Genomic DNA, 22,650 nt, shown 5'->3' with positions numbered 1-22,650 from the left:
AAACAACTTAGCTAATAAAAAACCCCTCACAGTGAACAATAAAGTGCAAACAGGTGGTGTACTAGAGGGTTAATGTTTTTGTTTCTTTAAGAAAGACCAACAAGTGCTCACATACTTGAATGTACACTAATAAATGAAACCACCTAGCAAATTGGATGCAAGAGATGACTGAATGTTGAAGCTTGTTTTACCATTACCAGGGTGCATTCCCTCTAATGAGTTGGGAACATGATCTCTCCAATCAGTTTTTGACCACTTTATTTCTGCTCACTGTGGCCCCAATCCTGCCAACAGATGCAATAATATATGAAATCTCACCTCTGGACAGAGAGCTATTAACTGCACTGGAACTCTGCACAGATTCAGGTGTCTGCCCCAGCGTATTTGTTTGCAGGATCAGAAAAGGATCTATATATATGTCCATGATCAGAGGTGAGTGAATCATTAATAGCAAAGAAGATGAAACTTTTGCCTGAGTGGCTACAGGCCTGCTTGGGGACATGTATCTGAAAGGAATCTATTTATTCCTTAGTCCCCATGTCATGCCCCATCACACATAATGATGCAGTGTCATTTCACCACATGGCATCAACACACTTAACCATATATAGACACTGAAGTCAGTGATCTCCCTCCTATTTTAATCTACTTTGACCATTGGTTCCAGTGCCTATGGGCTGGATGACATGGTTCTTCCTCTGCCCTAAGGGGGGAAGGACTGCCAGCTGAGCCAGTCTTTCTGCTACCACTGGTGTTGTCAGGGCCGGTGCAAGGAAGTTTCGTGCCCCTGCGGCAGCTCCCAACCCCCCCTCCACCCTGAGGTGGCTCCCCGTGGCAGCTCCCCCTCCCCAGCCCAGCTCACCTCTGCTCTGCCTCCTCCCCGAGCATGCCGCTCCCGCTCTAATTCTCCTCCCCTCCCAGGCTTGCGGCGCCAAACAGCTGATTGGCGCTGCAAGCCTGGGAGGCGGGAGAAGTGGAGCGGCAACCGCGCGCCCGGGGAGGGAGTATAGGAACCAGGGCCGGCTCCAGGCACTAGCTTAACAAGCAGGTGCTTGGGGCGGCCAAGGGAGAGGGGCGGCACCTGTGGCAATTCGGGGGCGGCAGGTCCCTCTCTCCCTCTAGGAACGAAGGACCTGCCGCTGAACTGCCGCCACCAATCGCGGCTTTTTTTTTTCTTCCAATTGCTGCGCCGATCGCAATCGTGATCGCGGCTTTTTTTTTTTTGCTTGGGGGCGGCAGAAATGCTGGAGCTGGCCCTGATAGGAACGCTGTCAAAAAAAAATTTGGGGCACAGCTTTTTGGCGCCCCCAAATCTTGGCACCCTAGGCAACCGCCTAGTTTGCCTAAATGGTACCACCGGCCCTGGGTGTTGTAGAGCTTACAAGCATGACAGAGTAACTCTTGCCAGCAAGGTGCACTCCTGCAACCTTAGAGCCTCTACCCCCACAGCAGCATCCAGAAACAGATGCTGGTTGCCCCTCAATCACAAGTTCACTCCCTATGTAAGACCTCTGACTCACCTACCCTGTGCCAATGCCAGTGATCTGGCTGGTTCAAATCCTCAACCAGGCATTGCAGGGGTGGGAAAGAACCCTACCCCTGGTGCCTTGGACATAGGGATATACCTTAGTGCAGTATGTATGTGGTTTAAATTTTCTCTCCCTTAAACACACACACACTTCAAATCAGGAGACCTTTCAATAAGGTTTACTATTTCAAAAACATCCAATAAACAAGATGGGCAGAACTTAGCTCCTTCGAAACTAATCTCATTCTTCAGTCTGAATCAAAAATGTTTTGTTTCTGAGAATCAATAACAGCCTTTGTCAGGAGTCAAATATTGTGCCAGTGATTCCATTTCTAAATATTTAGATTTAGAAAAAGTCAAGCAGAAGCAAACTCAAGGCCTGAAAGAGATAATCTATAACCAGGTATTTAAAATTAATCAACAATCCAAAGAAATACAGTGTACCATAACAAGGAACTTAATATTTTCTCCTGTCTACAAAATAAATTAGCATGGCATAGGAAAACTAAATAAATCATGTCTATTTTCAATTATTCTTGTACAATAAATAATAAAGTTTTGTATTGGATGGTTAACATCAAACTTACTGCCAGTCACAAATCCTATGCATAACCAAGATCATGTAATACCGTTCCATTTAGACTATATCAAATTACCTCCAAAAAAGTACGATTAGCCTAATTTGAGATTTATAAAAATCTGTCTTAAATTGTTTGAGTGTAGTTCTACTCCATAGTTTTGATACTTCTACATTATGAAAGAACCCTGTGGAATGTGAGGGAGGAACCAGTACAACTAAAGGAAATCACAAATACTGAACTAACATATGCTAACTTTTCTTCTGGGAACAAAAGGAGCATCTTTGTTTTCCCCTCACCAGCAAACACCAAGCAATCAAAGAAGAACCTTTTCAGCAACAAACGTTAGCAGGGAAATTCAGTTGTATTTAATTAAGTTCTTCCGAAAGAAACTGCTCGCTGTGGCACTGAAGAGGTTATCAGAGGTCAGATGCCTGCACTGACTTTGTGACCTCCAAAAGGCCAAATAAAAGGTAGTGGCATCCCTGCTGGTAAGATGGGCTTCCACGTTTGTTTCTCTCCCTTTCTGCTTTAATTTAATAGCAATCAGCACAATATGGCTGCTTTTCTTTTAACAATAGGATGGGCAGAAGTTGGATTTACAACACCACCAGGGGTAAGATAGGGAACAAGTGCAGCTCGCTATGACTCTTGATCTACAATAGAAGCGTCACTTTGATACACATAAATAACATGCAAATCTACTTAAGATTCATTGTTGTCAAAACTAGACAGATGTGCACGTCTTAAAATTTTGTATTACCTTCTGGAACTTCTCACATATGCAACTTACGTTAGATAAAATAGTTCTCTCTAAAATTAAAGATAATCACATTTCTAAATTAGGGCTGTGCAAAGAATGTATTGTCAGTATTTCTTTGATCATTTATAGCGGAGCTGTTATGACAATATTTGCGTGTGCATATCAAAAATATAAAAAAAAGTCAGTACAGTAAATAGAACTGCAAGGTATTCTAAAAGAACCCTGGCAATATCATTCTCAGTATCCCCTTACTCAGAGAAAACTCACATTGTAGTCAGTGGGGCTACACAAGTACGGTGACCAGATAGCAAGTGTGAAAAATTGGAACCGTTTTTTTTTTTTTTTTAGGGGAGGGGGATAGTTGCCTATATAAGACAAAACCGGTAATATCTGGATGTCTGGTCACCCTATACACAAATGAGCAAGGGGAGCAGGATTTAGCCCAAAGTATCTAATGAAAAAGTTGTATAATTGCACAGATTAATAAAGCCGCATGATTTCTGAGCAGCTATTCTTACACTGATGCCCTAATAATGAATAAAAAGCATTCACCATCCACATTAATACTATTGAGTCAAAAATTCAGTCTCTCTTTTTAATAACCTGAAGCTAAAACTGATCTGGTTATGCTCTAAGCTTCCTTTAAGTGCTTTATATTAAGACAACTTTAGACATGCATGTTATCTTTGTGAGGAAACAACTCTTCCTTTCCTTAATTAAGCTATTTGCATAATAGCAACCATGAGTTTTTAAAACTATTTCTCCCTACTTCATTTGTCAGCTATCGTGCTTCATCCCCTTGACTATTTCCCTATTTCATCCCCTCAGTGGGAGATGCCTTCCACTGGACTTCTCAGTCTTGGAAAACTCGCCAGCATAACCCTTCAGATGGTGGAAGTGTAGAGTTCCTCCTGTATAGGATAACACTCTCCACCATCAATGCAGTTAATAATTGGGAAATCCTGGTCCCATTGACTTCAGTGGGGCCAGGGTATCACCTATTATCTCTTTCGGGCCCAAACCCATACTCCAAACAGGGCCAAATCCTGCCTGCCCACCTTCAGAAGTGGGAAAGACCCGAAATGCAATGGAACTACTGCAGTTCCATAATGGAGGTGAGACAGGAGGGGGATTAGAGCAACCTGTGAAGGGGCAGCAGCACCACAGAAGAGGGAATTTAAGGGCATGGTAAGGGAACAATCAGTAGATCTCCAGAGTGGGTGCAGGGAAGCTCTACCTACTATTATAGTCCATGAGTTGTAATAAAGATGTTGGAGCAGCTGTGCCAAGTCACTAGCCTGGAGGAGAGCAGTTTACTTGGGTTTGGGGGGGGAACTAGGGTGGAGGAATGAAGGCTGTATTTTGTTTTCAGTCTTTATTATGGCAAAGCTCCTATTAAAATCAGTGAGAGTTTTGTTTATATCACACCCCTCAAATGACATATCTACTTTAAAAATATATATATATATATATATTATTAAATGTAGGAAACATCAGTATTTTTTTAAATAACTACCATATTTGATCTCAGTTCATCACAGTATTAAATCCCACAGACCAGCAATAGTTAGATTATTTACAGCAGGGCACACATCTTTTCTAAATCATCCACTTAGCAATGCCGTGTCGACAGTTTTGCCTGTCAGCTTTATCCATCAGAAAATGGAGCTGCTCCTCCAAAACGCAGTGACACAAAGCCTTTGAAAATGCCAATCTGAACAACTGCATCACTTCTAGTAACTACAGCTATACAATACAATAACATAAACTTGAAAGTGACTGAAAATAAATTAGAAAACAGATCTTGAGATGAAAGGTATCAAAGGATAACAAGGGGGAAAAAAAACTACTGTTAATTTTCTTCAACCCCAAACAAGCCTATTCTTCCCTGTGCTTTAAATTTTTTCTTTTGCTGAAACTAGTTGCAGTCATGATGCTTTAGTCAATACGCAAAGCAATTACTTTCTAAAGTAAAACAACCTTAGATCAACTAAAGATAAGGGCAATCATACAGCGTGTCTTGGTGATATCTAAATGCCAAGCTTCTGGTTTCACTTCCAGCCAAATCCAAGTGATATGAAGGAGCACAATATTTATTTTCCCTGGTAACGCACTGGGATACCAGAGTGTACACTTTAGCTAACTACAGTCTGCTGTGTTTGTGCTCATCTTGTTCCACATAATTCAGTAAAATACACAGACAAGTGCCACATCTGGATTTGTTACCTAGGCAGCAAATAAACTTAGTCTGAAACCTCACAGCAAAACATACAGTTTTAAATTTTAACTAGTGTGGAGGGCTACTCATTTATTAAACTCTGCAAGAATAAAAACAAATCCCAGGTTTCCAACTTTGTCTCAATTAAAAGTTAGATTACTTGTGGGGGGGGGGGGTACCTTAAATTTCAAGACTCTTATTTACTGTGTAGGGTTTAATATTGAATTGAGCAGCAATGTCTCAACAATGCAGCAATTCTGTAGATTGGGACAAACTCAGAGCCCTGTTTAGAAAAAGCAAACAACTAAAATCATCTTCAGAATAGCATAACTAAATTAATAACAAAAATGGAAAGGGGTACCTTTGTTTTTGTTTTTACAAACATTACAGCTTCAAAAAATTAAGCATGAGAACAACCACAGTTCACTTAAGTCAGAAAAAAATATTTAACAAGAAGTCCAATCAGTGCTTTTACATTTCACTAAAATTCAAAATAAAGGCTATCAAAAGCAGCTTTCATGTGTGTTCATAGTTAGCATTTGATTTGTTTCAACACTATTTTTAAAAACCTTACAAAGTTTTGGCCTTTGTCTTGAATCCAATAGAAGCCTTATGAAACAGTAACTTAATGAAATATTGGACCTCACACTCACCTTACACACAGCAGAGTTTTTTAACATAAATTTCTTGAAAACATTTTCCTGGGAAGATAGGCAGGGCTGCCATGATGGACAGCTGGTCAATGTAAGGTTTTTCCTGCTCCCATGAAAATAGAGTGTCCTTTGCCTTCTGTTGCACGTGAAGTCATTTACACCTTTTGTGGCAGAGTAACTGGCCTGGTTTGTTTGAGAAAGAAGAACAGGTGTCTTTGCCTTCACTTCAAAGCGCTTCATATTTGCATTTTATCCTTCTCCACTTTGGTTCAAGACAAAAAGTTCAAAATCTGAAGAGAAGAGGGACAGTGCAATGGGGGCAGGGGGGAAATGCTAGCCTTAAAATGATCCACTCACAGTGCCTATGGTAGCCAAGAGAGTTTTCTCAGGTATTTTCACAAGGGTATGAGCTCATCCTGTAAATGATAAACTAAAGGAGGAATGTAAACTCTTGAGGCCTGAAAAGGTCTACGACTGTAGTCAAACGCATCCAAGCTAGTTACCTTAAGGCTAAGCAACATAAAAAAACAACCACCCTAAATTAAGTATCACAATTTTTAGAAAAAGAGATCAAAATTGTTCAGTGTAAGAAAAATCATTTTTTTACTATTGTTCATGGTTAAGAAAAAAAGATAAAACACTTAAAGACAGAAAATGTAATGGCATTGATCAGAAGTGACAGTGAAAATGTATAGTTCTTGTGACTTTAAGGTCTTACCACTATTTTTGCTGACTTCTACAGAATCCAAGCTTTCATTTAAAACCAAATCAAATTTCAAGCTTTTTCATAGGGAAGGTAATCAGCCTGGTAAACAGAATTCATTTTTTTTTTTTTAACAGTACAACTCAAGTTATCTCAAATCACTTTAGTAAGTGGTGGATTTGACTCTGTAAGCAAATGTAGCAGCAGCAATTATGTACTTGACCAACAGGGTACTCAAAGCCTTTGGCCAAGAGCCTGTGAGGCTTATGTTCGCCGTTAACTAGACCCGTCCCATTGACTTCAATGTGACTACTCATCACGCCTAAAGTTAAGCACATGCATAAGCCTTTGTAGGACTGGTGCCTTGGACATTACTGACAATTTTATTGAAAGAAAGAATATTGCTGAGCATACCAGCTTAATTCCCTAACCCTAACAAACAAACAAGCAGATCCACGAGATGATTTAGTCCTACTTAAACAAAGGATCCTTCTGCTCAAGGTCGCTGATCAACACCTTAGTCAGCATCGTTAAGAGCATAGCAATCCTCAGCATCAACATTATAAAAACAATTTGGACAGATTATCCCCTCCTGTGTGAAAAGCCATGGGAAGGAACTTTTTACTTGAAAATCTCCATGAGGAATTCCTCACTGAGATTAACACAAATTGTGGATATCCATACCCTGCCCCCCAGTCCTCCAAAGCCTCCTCCAGGCCTGAAAGATCATTTGGGACCCACAGAAGGCAAAGGTCATCCACACAGACACCCTGCACCCTCTGCTGTGGTTCTAGACACTGCTGTTGCTCTCTCTCTCACACACACTCTCTCCACTGGATGCAGTGGCTCCCAAGGAAAGAGGTGTGTAGAGACATTCATGAAAGAGATCGTACTCTATCAACTATGCCAATACAGTCCCAAGCTGTATCTTCCACAGGCCTGGAGAAAGAATGCTGTGCTCTCCCTGACCAGGCCCTCACCTCACCCACACCTCCCAGGCCTATCTTAACTCCAGCCTCCTCCATCCCCCATACAGACCTTCAATCAAATGAAGAGGTCTCTACAGAGTGTGTAGAGGTGCGGGAGAGACAAGGAAGAAGGACAGTACCATGAAGCCACCTAAGCTCAAAATCTACATGGAGGGCAAGAGGAGAAACAATATGTGTTTTGGGGAGGGGGGGAGTGTTTTGAGGGACAGTGGTCTCGATATCCCCCATTGAGGAAGGCTCTGTAAAGCAAAAGGTGCTATCGCTTACAGGGAGTATATGAGCCCCACGTTTTGCTTTAAAAGTTTTTCAGAGGGATGGAGCGCTATTCTAGGCTCCTGTTCAATCTTGCAGTGATGGGAGTGTTGGGGCACTGCAAATTATATTCAACTCTGTAATGCAAACATTGATTAGGGTGCCTGCTGAGGAGTCTTGTGGTTAAGGCAATAGCTGAAGACTCCCAAGAGATGGGTCCAATTCCTGCCTCTGCCACGTGTGACTTTATACAAATTATTTAATCTCACTGTGCCTCAACTCCCAATCTGTAAAATAGGGATAATAAACCTCCTTCCCCCTCACCCCCATCCTTTTTCAATTGTGTGTATTTACATTATAAACTCTTTGGGCAGGAAATACATCCTGCCTTGGGTATGCATGAGGCCCTAGCAAAATGATTTTGAGAGTGAGTATTCAGTTGTGGGTATTATGCACTATTGCTTTTGGTGTCAATTAGTTTTCTGCTTTGCTCTGTATGGGCCTTTTGGAATTAACTCCAGCTATTTTTAGTCTTTATGAATCATCATTTAGAATAAGAAATTTCAACTCTAGAATTTATAATTATTTTCGGTTAAAACCACCTCTGCAACAAAAAGCTTGGTTTGAATGAAAAGCTATAGCTTTGTGTACTGGGAAATATGGTCGCCTTGTCGCTAATTTAACAACAAACCACTCAAAACCTTTCACCAGAGGAATTCTTTTACATAAATAATATTGAATACAAATAATAATTAAAAAAATAAAATCAAAACAGTCTTTCTTCCTGCAATTGAACTAGAGCTGTTATAAAAGAAGAAAGAGTAAAAATAGCTGGAGTTAATTCCAAAAGACCTAAACAGAGCACAGCAGAAAACTAATCCAAACAAAACAATATATCACAGAGAACCCACCACTGAATACTCAATACCATAATCATTTTAATAGCAGTTATTTATTACACGCACTAGAGGTGGGGTTTTCAGAAGTGCTCTCCCATTAGAGCAGGATTAGGCCAACACTGGGCACTTTTGAAAATCCCATTCTAAAGACCCAAAGTCTGATCCAAAACCCATTAAAATCAAACAAAAGACATCAGGTTGTCTTCACTGGGTATGGGGTGGGGCCCTGATCCTTCAAATCCTCAGTCATGTGAGTAGTCTTTACTGCTCCTGATTTCAGTAAAACTGCTTGTAAATAAGTAAGGGTTGCTTATATGAGAGCTGCGGGACCAGGCCTCAGACCTCCACTTTGATTAGCCAGCCTAGAAAACGATGTTTAGTAAAAGATCTGTTTAGCATGCAAATTGAAGAACCAAACCTGAGAAAGACTGGGGGGGGGGGGATCATCCTCTCCCATAGAGAAACAGAGGAAAAGCTCTTCAAATGGAAAGGGTTAGAAGGGAAGGCATCAATCTCTCTTCTCCTCACCTCTCATCCCCATGTGCTTACCAGCCACTTCTGGGAAGTCTTCCCACAGCTTTTATTCTCCTATATGCCTAAAAGTGGAGAGAATGATCTGGGCCTTTGGTTTTGCTCTTCATTCCAGGCTGGCAAAGTTCATCCAAATCCCCTTAAACTCACTGAACCTGTTTCTGTACTGAAAAGATAGAGCTTTAAAAGCAAAAGAAAGAAATCTCTGAAATGCTAATTAAATGGAGCATTTTCAGTCATTTCAAGAAATAATCTAATCTTTAACGAAATCTGCAAAGAGCTCATTTTAATGAACCATATTTGGTATATGATAAGCAGTTACAGTTCAGCTAAAACAATATCACACAGCCATGTTTTCCTGAGCTGAGAAAATAAAAACACCATCAGAGGGGGAAAAAGGACATAATTTTTTAAGAACACACAATCTGTTTCATTACCATTTCTGTAGATCACACTGCAGTAAGCTATATTTAGTCATTTGTGCAGAACTGGTTTATTTTGGAGCAACACATCAATTTTTTAATGCACTTTGAAGCAAGAAAATACTTAGCTTGCATCTGTCAGAAGAAGACTCATGGAATGAGGATTAAAATATATATAGATAAAAATACAAACACTGAAGTATTTAATATGATGCCAGCAACTGAGTGTTTGTGTGATTAAAAGACTAGACAGGGCACTAGACTCTATCTGGAAACATAGAAAAGACACTATGTTCCAATATTCCCTAGCTGAACTAAATTACAGATCTGGGAACATAAAAAACACCTTCAAAAGAAAAATAAAACAATGCTACTAAAATAGGCCTGATTATGTGGGTCACTAAGTACTGTGTATTTCCCCTGTAGCATTTCATAGTAGTTACTGTTGCCAAGGGAAGCTTGATCCTCTCATTATGTATGTTTGTCTTTCACATCAGAGCTAGCCTCTTTCTTTCTATGCCCCAGAACTGTAACTGAAATAAAAATAAGGAATGAACCCCCATTATTACACAAATACCTACAAAGCAGAGGGAGTGACCCTTGCAGGTCAGAGGGTCAGCCCCCTAATCATTGATGCACTTGCTCCAGCAGACCCCTGCCTTTTGTAGAAGGGTCAAAGCCAAGACCTCTGCTGAGTGTCCCCAGTGAAGAATTAACAAGTGTGACAATTTGTGGTCCCTCCCCCTAAGGCCCCTAGTCCTGTCTGTTTGAATGCTGTAAATAGAGACATCTGGATGGAGCCCTTTCACTGCAGTAATTGAAAATGAACATGGATCAAGTTCTGGCCTGTTGTATTCATAAATCTTGAGGCTTAATTACATTAAAGGGAAATCTAGGGCCTAGCTCTATGGAAACGGCCGATTCTATCAGGCTCTCTGATCTTGAATCTTTAAGATAAGTGTTTTTGCTCTATTTTAGCACAGTCAGATAAGAAATTTTTGATCAAATGTTACAGCATTAGAACACCAATAAGACTTTTAAAGATTTTTGTTGTCATTCTATTTGCATATGCATTTCAGTTAAGTTTTCATTAGCTGACAGTTGAAAGTTATATATTTAAGGTATTAAATTATCATATTTTTGTGATTAATTATGAGGGGGCACATAGATTTCCAAAATGTATTTTTAGAAGGAAAGATGAAAAATATGCAGCTAATTAAATATAATGACTTATAAGAAAAAGATGGTTTGGCCTACAAACCCATTGTTCCTATTCAAAAAGAGGGGAAAAAAAACAACCAGGGTTTATAATCCCAATTTAATAATATACACAGTAGGGCTGGTCAAAAAATTTCCCTTTTTTTTTTTTTTTTTTTTAAATCAGGTTTTCAGCTAGAAAGTATCTGCTTTTTAAAAAAAATAAAATCAACTTTTTGTTGAAGGAACAAACACCCAAAGACTGATTTTCTAAAACTTTTCAGCTTTCAGCAGTTTTTGCCTGAAAATATTCACTGAAATTTTTGAGTTTTCAGGTTTCTGTTTTTTTGACAAAAAGTCAAAATTTTCAGCAGAATTTTTTTTTCAGGACAGCTACATCACATACATTTTCATTGTGGATTTTGCAGCTACATTTTTAATTCACACCGTAAAATATCTTTGCTAAAAAGATTGCAAGAAAAATTGTGATTGCAAGAAAAATTCAGAAGAGCTAAGAAATTTAACTTGGAAAAAAATGATTTATTAGGCTCCTGACCCCCCTGCACTTCTGACCCCCTTCTGACTATTTGCATGACCAGGGTCTGTGGCCCCAACCCTGAATATGCGAGCATGTGGGCAGACTGCTGTGCTCACACATAGCTCTACTGGGTTTTTATATGGGCAGAGCAGTCTGCTCTCATGCTGTTAATTACAGGATCAGAGCCTTTGTGAACACATACTAAGGTTATATCTACATTAGGAGTGCTTTATTGGTATAGGAATGCTGGTATGATACTAGCAAGGAATTCCTAAGGTGAACACAGTTTATTTCAGCAAAGCTGTGTTTTGTATCTGTATAGTAAAACCACTCCCCACCCGTGAAACAAATTATACTGGGAAAAGCACAGCTTTGCCAGTATAACTGTATTTATACAAGGGACTTCTGCCAACACAGCTCTGTGGGCCAGCCAATGATTACACTTCTTCACACCCCTCACCCACACAGCTATATTAGCAGAAGTCTATAGCGTACATCTGGCCTATAGTAGGTGATAGATCTAGGCCTTTAAAAGAGAAATTCTGAACTACTTACTTCCTAAATTGTGTCTTCTTTTATATTTCCACACATTTTTAAGTTAAAGAAACATTAATTTACATCCAAAAAATCCTTTTTCCTCCCTTTTTAAAAATTACAAACAACAGAAGAGATCTTGATATTTTAAAAACATAATTTGTTTCCAAACAGTGGTTTTACTTCCATCAAATTTCACCCTGTAGTGAACTGTATGTCATAGAAATGATTTAGTCATTCACTAGAGGGAAGGGTTACAGATATACTACTAACAGTACACGTTTCTCACCATTCCATGCAGCTACCTAAACAATCAAAAACAGAGAAATCACTTATCTTGCCTTCTCACTTAGAGGCATGCTGCAATAAATGCAGTCACTGAAACCTCTCTAAAGAAAAAATGAGGGGAAAACCCACCATATTATCCCTGCCCATGTCTGAATCCTATTATATGAGTTGGTAGAATCTGCTGTGGCAGGAAAAACTTCTATATTGTTTGCCTGTGCTCTGCAGTACAAGTGGAGTTACTTTTACCCATTTCTGGTGTTGACTTTGGCTGTCTTATTGGTAAAAGGGGACAGCAATCAGGCCCTAATTATGTATTTGAAACTCCAAACCAATGGCATTGCAGATTTTTGAAAGGGGATGAAATCACAAAGCAGCTGTGCTATATCCAGAGTGAAGGAGATGAATGGGAAGGGGGGCTGTAACTGCTGAATTAAACTCTTCACATGTGAATTTATAGAGAAGTTTTTCACCACAGGAGAAGAGGGGTAAAAATCCTACCTAATATATTTTTAAATGAAAACAGACTTCTGCTCAGCAATACAATATTTATCTAAAATGTTTACCTGTGATTGCACTCCTGAGACATTCTGCTCTGAATTCTAGGTAAATGTGTAATTTAACTGCAGTCTATTTTATATTAGTCCATTTATCATACACGTAGGAAATATGTTAAAAGGACACTTTAAATTATGGGTCAAATTCTGCAACCTTTACTCATTTTGAGTAACACTTTACACCAGTGGGCAAACTCTGGGAGTAAGGTACTCCTCCATATGAGCAAGAATGGCAGAATGCAATGCTTTTTTAAATTAATATTGATATTAATAATCACCTGAGACTCAAAACCAATTTATTTTCAAATCCGAACGGTAAGCATGCTCCAGAGTCCAGACTAATCCCTGTTCTATATTTGCACCTTCCTTTTCCTGACATATGTCATTCCACTCCCCCACCATATCACCTGGTTCCCCTGCAAGCTGATTTTGCCCACATCCCTCTCCTTTGCTGTATACTTTTCTCTCTGGTATCTTCCAGTATCTGCCTCAGCCCTCACACTCAATTAGCAAGTCAGAATTAAGGTCATACACTACAGTGTGATTTTCAGATCTTTAATATGTGCACTCATGGTGATGGTATTCTAGAATTGAAAGTTAATGTGTTAGGCTCCAGTCCTGGAAACACACACATGCTTAACTTCAAACAAATGAATCATGCTTTTGGCTTCAGTAGAACTACTCACATACTTAAAGTTAAGCACATGTCCATTTGCAGAATGAGGGCCTCAAAGAAGTACATTAACACGAGCTAGACCTTGGAGATAGGTATTGTACTAGATGTGAAGGTAGCTTTCACTTTTGAAAATCCCACCCTTTAATAATATTTGTGTGTGATTTTTGTAGTGTATATTGAATTGAGTAAGTCATAATGTAAATATGGAAGAGTCTGTGTTTATGATAAGGTAATAAATGTTGAGTATGTCATCAACTTTGCATTCTCTTTTTTGCTTGGCATATAGTATATGACAATATTGCATTACTAATATTAAGATTAATTATCATGGTAGCCCCAGCACTGTGACTAGCTTGGTGTTGGTAGACAAGTGTATCTGCAGAGTCCCATTAAAGTAAATGGGCCTGTATAAAGGTGCAAGAGCCACTCACATGAGCCAGGTGCAAGACCCGGATCTACATTATTAAATGTAGGATTTGAAAGTTGGCAGTGTGGTTGTGCTGTGCACTGCCCTGCGATGACTGTATTGATGTTGATAAAATTACTGAATTAAAGTGTGTTTGTTTTTAAAGAAAGTTGGCTAATGCTTGGTGATTAAAAGAATATATTTTGGCAGGAATGTTCACAGAATAAAGTTTGATAATTTCAAAGGAGACTAAGGAAGTTAAACACCCAAATTCTATGGGAGTTAGGAACCTAACTTCCTTAGACACCTTTGAAATTACCAAACTTTGTTATATTTTTATATATATCATATGCCATACACGTGTCAAAATGTATATGAGAACATATCCTTCAGAAGTATGGATGTAACTATTTTGTGAAGTCAGTTATGGTAAGGTTAACTTTATATTTTCCCGTAAAAAAGCCAAATAGGCAGTGATAGAGCTTTATTTCCATTAGACATATATTTTTCTTCCTCAGTCATCAATTTATGATGTTGGTGGGTATGACTCTAGAGATATCCCCTAAGCCAAAAGGCAAGGGGATCCCTTGTGTCTAGCAGTGAGTTTCAGTTGGCCTGACCAGCTCAGTGTACCCCAACGCACTACTGTTATAATCTGTATCTAAAAGGTGTCATGTAACATGTCACTGGAAAATAACTCATTAATATTTGTGCCTGATGTATGTAGGGTCAGCTCACAAGGGATTAGGCAGATGAAATTATAACTAAAATGTGTTTAAACCAGTTATGTCAGGGGAAGTTGATTTAAACAGGTTTTTCTCCAGACAAAGACCAGAGGCCAACATCACAAACCAGGTGTGGCCAAATTCAACCAGCTATTCATTTGTATGGGAGATTGCTGGAAGAGATCATTTGCATTGTAAAAAATCTCCAGCAGGGAACAGCATGGAGTCTACACCAGACAGCATGGTGTCCACACCCAGCAGGGAAAAGGAACTTTATCTGGGGATGCTTTTCAGAAGAATATGTTTCAAAGGACTATAATGAGAGGTGGAACAAACCCCTAAATTATTCTTCACCTGAGAAGGCAAGGAAAACTAGCCCCTTGGACTGTGTGCAGAGACTGACTAAAAGCTAGCCAGCCATGGCTGGAAAAGAAAGATGGGTAAGGAAACTACCTGGGAAAAAAAGCCCATAGCTTGTTAAGTTAGGTTTTTGTCATTAGAAAGTGTATTTTTACTTCTGTTTGTTTCTAATCCTTTCTATCTTTATCCCTTATACTAGAATTCACTTAAAACCTCTCCTTTTAATTAAATAAACTTGATTTACTTATCTAAACCAATCCAGTGCTTTGATTGAATTGAGGTGATAACTGCAGTCAAGATAACAAGCTGTTGTTTCTGTCTCTTTAAAGGAACAGCAGACTTAATATCTTCTGTGACTGTATAGTGACAGGGAGAGTGCACTGCAGAGAGACATCACTGAGGAGCTCATGGGTTGGGGTTCACTGATTGTTACTTCCAATCAAGGTTTGAGCTGGGAGAGCCCTGAGAGTTTGCTGGCAAGACATACAAGCTGGTGTAGCAGGGAGCTGTCACACAGCTTAGCTGTAGCAAAGCTCCCACTTGCTGAGGCTGAGAGGGGCAGCACAGTGGGTCACATTAACTATACCTTATGTCAGTGGTTCCCAAACTGGGGTTCGTGAACCCCTGGGGGTTCGCGAAATGTTACAGGGGGTTCTTGGGAAAAAATTCTCTAATGGCGGACAGAGCTGTCCAAAGAGACCCTGGGCAGCATGGGGCCAGCAGCCTGAAGCCCCTGGACTTCCAAGAGCTAAGCAGATCAAAGCAAGCATATCTATCACACTGAGGAGATTAAAACTTCAAGACTCCTTATAAGAAATGGAAAGGGAGGTGGACATTTTTTGCTGTTTTTAAAATTATATAGGCAGCTAGTATTGTTTTTAAAATTATTATGAACAATTTTAAGCTTTGTTGTAACGTGCGTTGTTTGCCTGGACTGCTCAAGACCTGAATGCTTGTGTAGGAGGAACTCTTTGAGTTGGCTTCTTAAATGCCTTCATGCTGTTTCACATCTGAAACATAGGAGCCTTGTCTTATAACAGGCTTATTCAAAGTGATACAAGCTACAAAAGTGAGATCTTGGAAGAGTGTTGCCGTTTTCATAATGCAATAAAAATACTGTAATGATAACTAATAATTAATAACAAAGTGTGTAATAAGCATGTCATAAAAACAAATTTTATATTTCCAAGATCACTGCTTTTATAATTTATACTCAGGTAAAGGAGAAAATCCCTGGAAATATTCATTTTTAGGAGGGGGTTCGCGAGACTTGACTTTTTAGTGAAAGGGGTTCACAGGTTGTTAAAGTTTGGGAACCACTGCCTTAGGTGAAGAGTATCAGTTTCATCATGAACAGATGCTAATAGGATCCTGCTGGTTGATCAGCAGCATTGCCAAACTCTATCCAGCTGAAAGCCTCCCTCAAAAACTGATCCCAGTTTCCTCAGCCCAAAGTCTTGTATAAAGGAATGTATTTCAGATACAGCTATCCCAATTATTGGTGCACAGTCCTACTGCTGCATCAGTTAACTCACCTGAGAGGGTCTTTAAGCAGCTGGTCAAGACAAAATCATATAAGCCCTAATCCTGCAACCATTTACAAACCTTTAACTTTAAGCATACGACTAGCTCCACTGAAGTCATCAGGACTACCCACATTCTAAGCACGTGTTATTTTTTGCATAATCAGGACTAAATTGTAACTTTACAATCTGCCCTGAATAAGGGGTGGCATATAGGTGGACCGCTCTAGGTGCAGCAGACCAGAGAATGAATTGTGACTCACTCACCATATCTCTCTTGCTTTCCCACTGCTGGGGGGAGAGGAAGTGAATTATTTCACCCATTCCATGGAGTAGTTTACATCTCCACAGAACTCCCAGCCAACTACTCTGGCCAGAGAATGGTAAGGAGGTAGAGCTAGCGTTCCTCCCCATTCCTCTCTGCCCACTTGTTTGCAGGACAAAGTGCAGTAGGAGTCTCCCCTGCTCTACCCCAGAGAGCTGGTTTCACAATCTGAGCAAGAAGGGCTTCCTCCCTTGCAGGGCCAGCTCTAGGCACCAGCAAAACAAGCAGGTGCTTGGGGTGGCACATTTCTAGGGGCGACATTCTGGTGCCGGCCATCATAGGCACTGACTCCGTGGCATGGAGAAAAAGTGCCCCTGCTGCCCCAGCTCACCTCCGCCTGCTCCCCTGAGCGCGCCGCCACTGCTACGCTTCTCCCCCCTCCCTCCCAGGCTTGCTGGGCGCAAAACAGCGGCGGTGGTGGAGCGGAGGTGAGCTGGAGCAGGGAGCGGTTCCTCTAACCCACCCAGTTACTTCCTGTGCCCCCCCATCCTAGCTCACCTACGCTCCGCCTGCTCCCCTGAATGTGCTGCTGATTTTCAGCTTCTATTTTCAAATACGTTTGGGTCAAATCTTCAGCCCACAGAAAGCAAATGAGCTCTGCAGATTTACACAAGCCAAGGATGTGGCTCATAATTACAGTGTTACATATCTGCAGTGAAATTAAACACCAAAAAACTTGCTTCAATTTGAGTTTGTAGGTCTTCAGAGAATTTTTGCATGGCTTTTTTTTTTTTATGTAAGACAAGTCTTTGGAGGCAAGCATGATATTTCCCTTTCCCACCTACCATCACACACACACACAGTCTGTATATCTGTGGACATGTCATTGCATATTTTGCTTTCCATATGTGAATTTTCAGTTGGGTTGGTTGGGATTGGTCCCAAGTATATCATACTCAGTTCCTTGATTGGCTGAGGCCACTTCATGAGGTGAGAGCAGTAAGAAGCCAATGATTTTTGAGGAAAAAGCTGTAACTTATGCTGCTCTATGAACTATAAAAGGAAAACAAAAAACACTGTGCCTGTACAGCTTTTCCACATTTTTTTCGTCAGAATGAGTTAAGAACTGATCAGTTATATTATGACATTTTCACAATATTTCCTTCACATTACTATAGTGTTATGTACCAATTCCTAAAGGCAATGATCCTTTGAAATGCTGTCTGTTATGCTTATGGTGTTAGTACAGGCCTAGTATGCCTATTACATGGTTGAGCCCAGATTCCTTGAAATACAAACAACATAAATTTAGGCCACTGCCTTGTTTAATTCCCCATGACCATATCTCTTAGGAACAGACTGGATATATTTTCCCTTAGAGTTAGGCTTACATTTAAATTGAACTGGAATATAACATCCCAAGAAACATCAAATGTGTCTTCCATTGCACAGATGCCTCCAAGTGATCCTGCACACACTGAAAAGGAGAGGACCATTGACATCAGTTACTGGTTACTAGCTCCTTCAGTGATTCTGTTGAAGAAAAAAATATATATTTAGGGCCAAATCCACTGATGCTTTTCAGTTGCATTGATGCAAAGTTAATGGAACACCTTACCAAATTAGAATAAGGGTAATTTATGCCCATTTTGAGCAATAGTGAATTGGGCCCCTACAGAGAAATAATTGCCTTCTCCCTTATTTGGAAGTTAATACTCCACACTTTGGTGCTTAATTAGGAGATAATTGCTTTAGCACAGAGGATTGTTTTTCCCACTGATGTTCACACATATAGATATTAGCAATGCTGGGAGTTACACACAGGCTTTGAATAGACTAGCTGTCTGTACACTCAGAAAAATGATAGTGAGTCTCATGAATTCCTAACAAGTGTATTATAGAGAAACATGCCTCCCTTTTTCTGTATAGAGTAGAAATCATACTGGAGTGAGACAATACACATTCTATAAATGCAACCTTTGAGAGTACATTTCTGACATGTGGGGTTGGCACTCATGGTAATTGGACAACATTCTCATATATCTAAGGTTTTGCTAGAATAAAATCCTTTCTAATAATCCAGTGGAAAGTTTAGACCTTCCTCCACAGCAGAAATTTGGTCAACATTTTGTTGTGCTTAGACACAGTAGGGGGCTTTCTTTCTCCCTGGGGTTCATGGAGGCCCTATTTATCTATGAAGTCAATGGAGGAAAGACTGTCTGGTGGTCAAGAAATCGAACCAGGATACAGGAGCTCTGGGTTAAAAACTCACCTCTGCCACAGAATGACTGTGTAACCTTTAGAAATCACTTAATCTCTTTTAGACTCATTTTCCCATCTAAGAACTGGGAATAAAAATACTCCTGGTGACAGTTTTCAGAGCGGTAGCCGTGTTAGTCTGTATCAGTAAAAACAATGAGGAATCCTTGTGGCACCTTAGAGACTAACACATTTATTTGAGCATAAGCTTTCAGGGGATATAACCCACTTCATCAGATGCATGGAGTGGAAAATACAGTAATCAGGTATAAATATACTTCTGGTGTTTGTCTTGCCTAGCTTGTAAGCTCCTTAGAGCAGGAACTGTGTCTTACTATGCATTTTTACAGCATCTAACACTCTTGGGACCTGAACACAGATGTGGCGTCTAGATGCTGCTATAATTAATAAAAACAGTTATACCAGGGATGAATTTGGCCTCTGCATTTTTTAAGTTGAAATTTATAATAATTTTCTTATAATAAAGAAAAAAATAATTAAGACTCTCCGCAGTTCTCCTTTTCTTCTAAAATTAGGCAAGTAAAAGCAATAACTGAATCAGAAAAGTCATTATGTAAGAACCTACACTCTCATTGGTGAAGAACAGTAGGTAGAGGGCACTTTAGCTATGTCTACACTGCCCTGCAGTTTGGACTATGGGGGAGTAAATAACAATGTGCACCAGAGTGTTGCGCTGTAACTCCCCCGTGTGGACACTGCATAAATGAACAAAAGGGTTCCTAGTTTGCATTAATGGAATCCTGTTTGAAGCAGACTACATTAACAAAAATTAGGAACCTTTTAGTTTGCACTTGCAACATCCACACCAGGACATAACACGCAGCACCTTTGTGCACACTGTTTACACCCCAGTAGTCTAAACTGCAAGGCAAGACAGACAAGCCCTCACTGCCTTCTACTATGGTATAGATGTATTTTTAGTAAGCACCCTGGGAGTACAAATGCTTCCTTACCAGTAGAGCCACGTAGCTTCAAAAAGCTGTCTTCCATTGAGAGGACAATTGTTTTCTATAGACATGAGAAACAAATACCCCTGACCCAGGTCACCTTGCCCCAGCAGGCTTTTGCAGCAGCTTCCTCTGTGCAAATACAACAAAGTCTGGCAGCAGTCGATCCTTGGAGCCCACACTGAGCCACCACAGAGTGCACTGCTATTTACCCTTCCTATTAATCTGTCAGTGTTCTAGTTAAACACGTAAAACAATATGGTGTGTGCATATCTTGATTAGTCATTGCTAAGTTACTGAGTGGAAACGTGAATGAGTGGGAAAACAATTCCACAAACTATAATACAACATTGTAGGTATGAAATATTTGAGTACACAGCTGTCAAATTACAGGAAGCATCTATGTTATTAGTAACATGGAAGCAATCATTTGAAATCTATGCATAGGCTCCAGGTTGCCTCTTTCAATGTGTGATAGACCAGAATTCATTAAAAGTTACAGTATATGTTTGCTAAGATAGTATATTTAATCTTGATTTCTTTCTAGGCTCCCTGTCCTATGGAAGGGAGAAAATAATTAGGAAATTTGCGCCCCAGTCCTTCAAAGTATTCTGCACAAGCAGATTGTTGCACCAATGTGGAGCCCCACTGAAGTCAACGTGGTAACTTCCAGAATCAGGGTATAGGTTGGAGAGGGAAGGCCTAGATATTGATGCAGACTTGGAATATTCTACTAGCCATTGGTGAGTAATCCAGTTGAATCAAAAACCCACCCCTACTGAATAACCCCTTACGGTCCAATCTAATAATCCTCACTCTTGCAAATTTCAACTGAATCTTAGTGCATAAGGGCTACAAGAACAGGTCCTTATGTTTTCTCAAGCCTTTCACCTCAGAAAGAATAAACATTAGATGATGCTCCTGGCCAGCAGCGAAAGTCGCTATTTGTGGGAAGAGATTTGGGAAGGAGCTTGTGCGTGACTTGGAAATATTACAAAGCTCCTTGAAAAAATAAAATACAGTTCATGATAATCAGCAGTGTTTACTGGGTTTGATTTAATGCTTGCTTTATACTTAAGAAGGCAAAGTTTCATTTTGGTATTACTGGAAGAGAAGAATTTTTTTTAAAGGTAGCTCATATATGCCAAACGAACCTTCTCACTTCATGATGAAAAATAAATACAGATTAAAGACCCAATCTTGCAACCGCTTCTTCACATGCTTAACTTTACATATGTGAGAGATCTATCTGTGTGTGAAGTTAAACATGTGAGGAAGTGGTTGCCGCTTCAGAGCCTATGATCCCAAACTTGTAAAACCTTCAACGAGACTACCCAATAAAGAATGATTCTGTAGTCCAGTAGTTAGGGCACCTAGAGGGGAGGTGGAAGATCCTTAGTCCAGATCCTTTGCTCCAGTCACTCTTTCCATTATTTATCCAAAGTAAAACAGCTTCAGCAGGAGAGATGGGAGCCCTGCATCAGAATATCCCATAGCCTAGTGGTTAGAGCACTCTGCAAGGTGGGAGACCCCTTTCAAATCCATTCTCCCCCCTCTGGCAGGGATAAGGGAATTGAACCTGGATTTCCCACATCACAGGTGAGAGCTCGAACCACTGGGCTAAAAGTTACAAGGTGGGCAGCCCCACTTCTTCCTCTGGTTGGATTTTGAATAGAACCCACTCCAGTAGGTGTGCTCAGAGGCCACCTACAGGATCAGGCCCCACATACAATTTAGGCAGCTGAACACCTATCTTCCCTGGTTCACAAATCATTCTGGGGCTTAGATGGGAGATAGGCATCTGGATGCCTAGAGGGAGGTAGCAGTGTGCATGCCCCAGGGTCTGAAACTTTGTCGCTTAGGGAACTTTTACAGTGGAAAATTACATGCCAAATGAGTTTAGGTGCCTACAGGGTTAGGCAGCGGCCATGCAGGTGATGCATGGATCACAGTACTGCTGCGCATAATACTGCCTAACTCTGGACACCTAGACACCTAAGTTGTCTTGTGTTTCTCACCCATAATATACTTAAAATCATTACATTGTAAGGCAATAAATAAAAAGCAATAAGCTATGCAAAAAAAGTTAATATAAAGGTTTTTCAACTTACTTAAAAGACTCATTGTCTGGTCAGTCTCAGGTTGAAAGGGACGCCATCCAGCACTGTTAGCCTGTTGCACTTGGGACTTTCTCTTGGACCCCTGAAAGATGGGTGGTACTTGGGCAGCTCTGAAGGATATCTGGGATTCATCCCAAAGACAAAACCCAAATATTAATCTCAGTCCATGCTCATGCAAGCAGCAAGAGAAGTGCAAACAGCAGCAGTTATCCGGATCCCATCCAACCAATAACCAAACTGTCACAATCTCAAGGTACCTACAGGTGAAAGATCACTCTATTTGGTAACCACCGCTGATCATATTGCATTAGTCTAACCTCAGTGTAACAAAGGCAGGTATGTAACAGCATCATCAAGTGAGAGATATGATCATAATTTGGGGGTGACATTTTTATAGTGGTAAAAATTTCTGACCACAGCTGACATACTGTCTTCTAAAGGCAGACCCAAATCAATAGCTATGACTAGATGTCAACCCACACTATCTCTTTATGTGACTTCATAAAAACTTGCAAGCAAATGCTCTCTATTCCCAATTCCCTTCTGGTTCAACCAATATAATTTAGGATTAACCTTAGCGGTTCTAAGCCACGGGATCATGGAGTGTCTTGACACAAATACCAAGATACCTAACATCCACCCAGAGTTTGAAGAGGCAGAAACATACAGTGACTGTGTATTATCTGCATAATAGTAATAAC

The 22,650-nt window shown here is 40.2% G+C and overlaps 1 protein-coding gene across 1 annotated transcript in view; it reads right to left on the bottom strand.

Annotated features, from left to right (window-relative positions):
- The window catches only part of LOC117869766, a 252,078-nt gene extending 230,030 nt beyond the window's left edge, over window positions 1-22,048 (bottom strand). Inside the window, exons 1-2 of the mRNA XM_034757224.1 lie at window positions 21,941-22,048; window positions 17,994-18,135 (exon numbers count right to left, since the gene is read on the bottom strand). Coding sequence (XP_034613115.1) covers window positions 17,994-18,104 — 111 coding nt within the window. The 5' untranslated portion in view covers window positions 18,105-18,135; window positions 21,941-22,048. The remainder of the gene's footprint in view (window positions 1-17,993; window positions 18,136-21,940) is intronic.
- Window positions 22,049-22,650: the final 602 nt, after the last annotated feature.

This window comes from Trachemys scripta, chromosome 1 (assembly GCF_013100865.1).
Source record: "Trachemys scripta elegans isolate TJP31775 chromosome 1, CAS_Tse_1.0, whole genome shotgun sequence".
Classification (NCBI taxonomy): domain Eukaryota; kingdom Metazoa; phylum Chordata; order Testudines; family Emydidae; genus Trachemys; species Trachemys scripta.
This window is presented reverse-complemented; position numbering and strand designations above follow the sequence as displayed.